The sequence below is a fragment of the Lycium ferocissimum genome, chromosome 6 (genome assembly GCF_029784015.1).
Source record: "Lycium ferocissimum isolate CSIRO_LF1 chromosome 6, AGI_CSIRO_Lferr_CH_V1, whole genome shotgun sequence".
Lineage (NCBI taxonomy): Eukaryota > Viridiplantae > Streptophyta > Magnoliopsida > Solanales > Solanaceae > Lycium > Lycium ferocissimum.
Genome location: NC_081347.1, coordinates 7,355,692 through 7,362,705, shown reverse-complemented (window position 1 = coordinate 7,362,705; position 7,014 = coordinate 7,355,692). Strand labels below are relative to the sequence as shown.

The 7,014-nt window shown below is 31.2% G+C and overlaps 1 protein-coding gene across 1 annotated transcript; it reads left to right on the top strand.

The window, feature by feature from the left end:
• The first annotated feature begins 713 nt into the window (after nucleotides 1-713).
• Nucleotides 714-1,863, top strand: LOC132060605 (protein pleiotropic regulatory locus 1-like). Its single transcript, XM_059453598.1, is given in 2 exon segments — nucleotides 714-1,127; nucleotides 1,129-1,863. Coding segments are annotated over 2 exon segments (948 nt in total). The 5' UTR covers nucleotides 714-749; the 3' UTR covers nucleotides 1,699-1,863.
• Nucleotides 1,864-7,014: the final 5,151 nt, after the last annotated feature.

Sequence of the window (7,014 nt, the reverse complement as noted above, 5' to 3'; positions counted from 1 at the left end):
TTTTAATTGAATTGGTACCGGACTTATCATATATAATTACTTGTAACAGTCAATCCCTAGGTAATTCACAAGGTAATATAATTTTCAAGTAAATCTCCAAGAAATTATCACCATGAAATTCAAGCTTTTCTAGTAGAGGGGGGGAGGAAGGTAATGTAAACACGAAATAGTTTAAATATGAAACTAATAAAAACGTGATAGTTTAGAGGGGTTTTGGTCCATTATCTCATTTTTTTAGTTTTATTTATGAACTCTATTTTTTCTGTTCATCTGATTATAAAATTTATATGTCCACGATAATTTTTTTCCTCAGAAAGTAGTCATTCCAAGCAGTAGGAAAATGAAAGATAAAACAAAAGAGTAAAATGAGAAAAACCAAACAACGATCTCGTATTTAACGGGCTTAAGCGACTGGCAAAACGAAAATTTCCTTATTCTAAATACGAGCTTTTCATTAATTAATGATATAAAGTCTATTACACGGTCTAGGAATTAAACTACGAGTTATAGATCCCAAATTGCATAGGATTTGGTACTCACTTTTTACAGTAGTTTACTTAATACATGTCTAAGTAGGTTTTAGGTTTTCTACTCCTAGTCCTAGTTAAAATGGGTTTTATACTAGTATTATAAATATGAGTAATATTATGAGATTGTGAGTGTAAAATAAAAACCAGCTCCCAATTAAGTCGGAGCCCCTTCTCTTTATAGTTAAGTGCTAGATCTATTCTATAGCTGCTGCCAATATCATGGAGAGACGAGGTACAACAATTAAACATCCACGCCCAATGTGGAAAATTTATAGGGTTATTAGCAGCCATTTGGGATGGGTGCGATCAGTTGCAGTTGATCCTAGTAATACTTGGTTCTGCACAGGATCAACAGACCGGAGCATTAAGATATGGGATTTAGCAAGTGGTAGGCTAAAGCTCACGTTAACAGGTCACGTTGAGCAAGTAAGAGGCCTTGCTGTTAGCAACAAACACACGTACATGTTCTCGGCTGGCGATGATAAGCAAGTTAAATGTTGGGACCTCGAACAAAATAAGGTGATTCGCTCCTATCATGGCCATCTAAGTGGCGTTTATTGCTTGGCTCTTCATCCCACAATTGACATCTTGTTCACAAAAAAGTGGTGATTCTGTCTGTCGAGTTTGGGATATCCGGAGCAAAACACAAATTTATGCTTTGTCTGGACATGATAATGCGGTTTGTTCTGTTTTAACTCGGCCAATGGACCCTCAGGTTGTAACTGGATCTTGTGACTCTACCATAAAGTTCTGGGACCTTAGATATGGTAAGCCAATGACAACGCTCACACATCATAAGAAATCTGTTCGAGCCATGGTTCAACATCCTAAGGAAGATTATTCTTTTGCTTCTGCATCAAGTGACAACGTAAAGAAATTCAACCTTCCAAAAGGAGAATTTTTGCATAATATGATTTCACAACACAAGACCATAATCAATGCGATGGCGGTCAATGATGAAGGTCTAATGGTCACAGGAGGTGACAATGGGAGCTTGTGGTTTTCTGATTGGGCAAGTGGTCGCAACATACAACAAGCTCAAACCATTGTTCAACCTGGTTCTTGGGATAGTGAGGCTGGTATCTATGCTCTCACCTATGATGTAACTGGCACCAGGCTTATTAGTTGTGAGGCTGACAAGACTATCAAGATGTGGAAACAAGGTTAAGAGTACCTACTTAATCTTCCACGTTTATTGGTAAAATAGATATTCCGAAAAGTAATAATAGTGCTATTAATCTTTTTTTTTTTTTTTTTTTGGCCTTTAAGGGCTGCTGTTAGTATAAAATAGTACGCAGTACTTTAATTTCTAAATTTCAGACAGATTGCCTAATTTGGTTCCCTTTTCCCTGTTAAAATTCTGGTTTGTACAATTCCCTTATCTTTATCGTTTAGTTGCTACATGGTTATAGTGTCTGCTTTTCTTTCTACGTGTAGAATTAATGGAAAATTCCATATACTAGTATATGATTTTAGAAGTTCAGCCATAAAAATCAACAAGAAGAAAAATCTCATAGACTAGGCTAACAGCCCTCTTTAAAACCCGTTACCCGAACTTTTAAAAAATAAAATAAAGACGTACTAATAACGCACTAAAAAGATGCCTTATACAAGAACCAATTTTTTTTTTTTTATCCATCAACAAATCATTATGAATTCATTCATCTCTCAACGGCCAAGCGGGCGCAAATTTACATTTGGACTCGGTTGTTTTAGAAGGAAAGGAAAAAACGTTTGACAACAATATGTGTTGTTAAATAAACAATATTTCTCATTTAGATACATTTATCCATTTTATAACATATTAAAATAATTACCATTGTTGAAAGGTGAAAGCTACTTTAAAATGGTTCTTTGTAGTTGCTTTTTACACAGCGTTAAATTGTGTAGGTATTTTTTATATTGTTAGTGCATAAAATTAAAATTTCTGATTAATTAATTGGGGTGTGTATATATATTAAGTTGACATTTCCAAGTAAAGCCAATTCGTGTTGCACCTCTCAACTTTATGTTCGTTAATGAAAGCACATTTAGGTTTTTATAAGTTTTGAAAAACATTTCTGTTTTAAACCCAAAATATAGATATCTATAATCTAGACGTACGCTAATTAATTACCACACCTTGGCTTCTTTGGTTGATCACTGCGGTAGTAGACACTAATTAATTAAGTTTTATAGTACTAGAGTTTACATGTTCACGTTCTTGATAGACCGTAGGATTGCTTTTTACTTCCCTAATATAAGCATGTGTTCATACCCAAGTAATAAACCAAATTAATATTACTCTACTCAGCTAAAGCAAATTTATATCATTCTCCATCCCTCTGTCGTTAATAAATCTATATATAATATAAAGCTAGATAAACAATCTAAACCCGTGTAGTGCATAAACAATCTTGAAATATTTGCCCCTAGACCTTAAATCGAGCCTCCATCCAAGACATTTATCTTTTTTCTCGTTTTTTTAGATTTTTATGAGTTTTTTCTACTAACTAATGAATTAAAAAAATGCCTTCCAAGTAAATGTAGCAATAAACCTATGTAGTAGCAGTAGTAGTTAATGATGATCTTTATGATTCAACAAATGCCCAGGTACCGTTTTTGGTTGAATAGCCCAAAACACTTTCTATTTTTATTATCATATTCTAAATCTCTTCATTTGCTAAAACCTTTACCTTTTCTCATATATATATTATAAAGCTAGGCAATAGAAGAATGATGTGGCACTCTCTTTGGCCAAGAATATTATTTATCTTTTTTTTTTTTTTTTTTTACAATTTTCCCTATTTCTCTATTTTTTATTGTGCAAGAATAAATGTGTCAATTACTACTCCTCCACTCATATATCCTTTAATGTAAAAACTTAATAGTCTTTATTTCCGTTACTCCCATAACTTTTTATTTTCATAACCCCTAAGTAATTAATAGTCATGTTCATGGCATCATTTGATATCCTATAAATAGAGGCATTGTAAAACTTTGTTGTAAAATAAATGCTACACATCCTAATGCTAATAGTTGCTAGAAGCCTAGAAGTGATTACCAATCGCAGGAAAGAAATATTTCTAAAGCAATTCTTTAAGCAAGGGATTCACTTTCTAATTCGTCTAGTAAGAGATGATATTCAATGATAACATGCTATATTCCATGCCAAAATAGTTGAACTTCTATTTAAATTTTCAATGTGGATTTGAGTGTTGTTTTAGTCAGATTTTTAGGATGTTTGGTGATCTACATGTTAACTTTGGAGCTGGAGATGTGTAATCATGTTTTGTCTTTATAGTTATTGCTTTTTATTTGAGATGACTGCTCTTTTTACTCTTAAATAGTTTTGGTCTCCAGTGTTGGGGTCTAAACCACTGAGATTGCTTCTTCATGTCAAAAAGTTAGGAGTATTAGTTTACATCTTAAGTAGGGTGTTGTAGATAGCTTTCATGGTGGTGAAAAGCTTAAAGGCAATTTTTTTGCCCGTAGTCATACCACTTGTAATTGAAAAGTTGAGATTGTTGTTCCAAAATGATAAAATAGTGTCATTTGTTCAAATTACAGATGTATTATAAATTTATAATTTTAGGAGGACGTAACAGTCCTTTACTTTTTTTAGTCAATACCTTCAACGATAGTTCTTTGGTTATAATTAGTTTATGCAGTTCTGATTTTGTTCGATTATTTGCAACTTATAATATATAGGAAATTATTTAAAACTGATTCTAGAAAGTAGAAAGGTTATAGTAAAATTTGCACATAAACTCAAGCAAAATCTATACTTATTAGAGATTTACTAAAAACTGTACTTTGTAACATATCATGCAATATATTTTTAATGATTATTTCTTTTCTTTATTTTACAACACATTTATCTTCTCTCATTTTTTGATTGTTTTCAATTTTTTTCTTTATATTATTTTAAGAATACCAACAGTCATTCTTTCTAACTTGTGGTACTTTTAGTATTCAAGAAGATCTTTTACGTTACTAAAATAAGAGGAAAAGACTATTACTTAATGCGTTCACTCTTTTAGACAATTAGGCAAGTTAACTATCCATGGTTAAAATGGAGAGAGTGTCAACCCTTGTGATGATGTAGATTAGCTTCAGTCATTATTGTACAACACACCATTATTTACGAGCAAAAGGAAAAGAAGCTTTCTTTTTAATTTTTTATTGTAGCAAAACATGTATGATTAATTCAATCAAGAAAAGAAACGAACATAAGTCCAACATTTGATTAGTTTATAGTTTGTGAAAAACACAAGTATAGTTTAATCAATTTCTTATTTTATATATTTATATTTTATTTGTGTTTATTTCAAATACAAGGTATGCATACTTTAAGAATAAGATTTCGACACAATTTGACACGAAACAAAAAATGATTTCAACATAAAGGTTTTAAATTTCGCCTTAAAGGGCATGAGGAGTTGGTCTTTCTAATGTTTTTTTTGTTGCTAATAAATTTTGTATTTTATTCTGCAAAGTTTAGCTTCTCAATAAATGACTAATAATTATTTAAGTATTTTTATTTGTGACAATTAGTATGTTTAAGATGAGAAATAAATTGAAGTATTTTCTTTAATAAACTCAATGTTATTTTTCTCATGACCCGCGCGGGTTGTTTCCCTAGTAATTAACATAATGGTGACTATATTTTAGAATCAGTGGTATCCCTTGGAAAAGTATAACCAGAACTATTCATAGCGATTAGGATACATAAATATACACAGCTCACAGTTGATGGAAAATAAAGCTTAGATTTCAAAATAGCGATACCTCATTTAGGGATCAGGCTCCTCTCCATTTTCCCTAAGTTCTAGTTTAGATTAGGAACACATGGCATAAATTAGAACTAATGGCTAAAATTAATTTGACTAAAATAAGACCTTAATCACGGTTTAGTAAATAATATCTGGTCCATAAATATAGTATTAAAATCTTTTCTCTCTCTTCCTACTTTTCTTTTCCTACGTAGAGTATCTATTTACTTCCTTTTTGAATTGATAACTTACATTTTATCTCCAATTTCTTTTTGAGTTAATCTTTTAATTGCATTTTCCCGTTGGATCTTATCTTTAAAATTAGTTAATTTTGAAAATTGGAAAAAGAGAAATCGGCTACCAGTACAAATCATTCTCCGTATTATTAGGATTTCAAGCAAATTTGTTAAATTTAAATATGTAATGAGAAAAAAAATATATAATATTTTATTGGTTATTGACAATAATATAATATTTTATTGGTTATTGACATTGTGTACACCTAATAATTTTGCTCTCGAGTTAAATTATTTGTTCTTTCCTGTTCCTAACTATATTGGTACTTTTCCTATTCTCTAACTAATTTATATAATCAATATGTAATTTAAGCTAATTTTAAGGAAAGATATTCAAAGGAAAAATGCAATAAGAAGTTTTAACTCAAAAAGAAATTGGAGATAGAATGTAAGTAATCAATTCAAAAAGGAGGTATATATACCGTACGCAGGAAAATAAAAGTAGGAAGACAGGGAAAAGATTTTAATATATTTATGGACAAGTTATTATATATCTGAGCCATGATTAAGGTCTTATTTTAGTCAATTTAATCCTAGTCATTAATTCTAAGCTATGCCATGTGTCCTTAATCAAAATTAGAACTTCCTTGGAGAAAAAAATGGAGAGAGAGAAATGGAGAAGAAGGCAATCCTTCATTTAGGGGACTTTATTTTGATAAGACATCACTAATTGATCACTTGGTAATGATTTAATATATACATTAAACATTATTCTATTTATGTGTTATCTCCATATATAATAGTTATAGTCCATAACTAAATTATTCTAATCAACACCATATAATTGGGGAAGGGCTAGATATGTGAAAGGAAAGCAAAACACAGATATAATACAAAGAATTCGGTCTTTGGACAATGAAGATGAGAATTATTGATATTCTTTCTCTTTACTACAAGTTTCAGCCAACTTATGAAAAGGAAAATCTAACACTATAGGATGGCATGTGAAACTGAAGACTCCGAAGAAAAAGTACTCCGACTTTGTGTATCTGATCAAGCATCCTTCTTGGAGTAATTATTTTTGTGTATCTCATCAATCATCCTTCTTCGAGAAATTATTTTTGTGTATCTCATCAATCATCCTTCTTCGAGAAATTAGTTTTATCGAAATTATTTTATTATCCTCAAAACAGTGGTCCCTCGTGATAAATCGTTGCTCTCCACAAGAAAAAGTGAAAAGAATAACTAAACATGGAAAGTAACATAAAGAAAAATTACTGTAAAGTAAACTTACCAGACTAGTTGAGAAGTGACGTGGTGTAATTTGGTAGTACATCCACTTACAGAAATTTGGCCAGCTTTGAACCTTTTGAGATTGGTCATGTCTGAATTCCCATAATTTTCTTGATAGGTTAACATGGGTCAAATCTCACGGAGCTATCACCAATGTTTTAAAAAGACGTGGCGTAAAGCGGGGGCGATTTACATTTATTT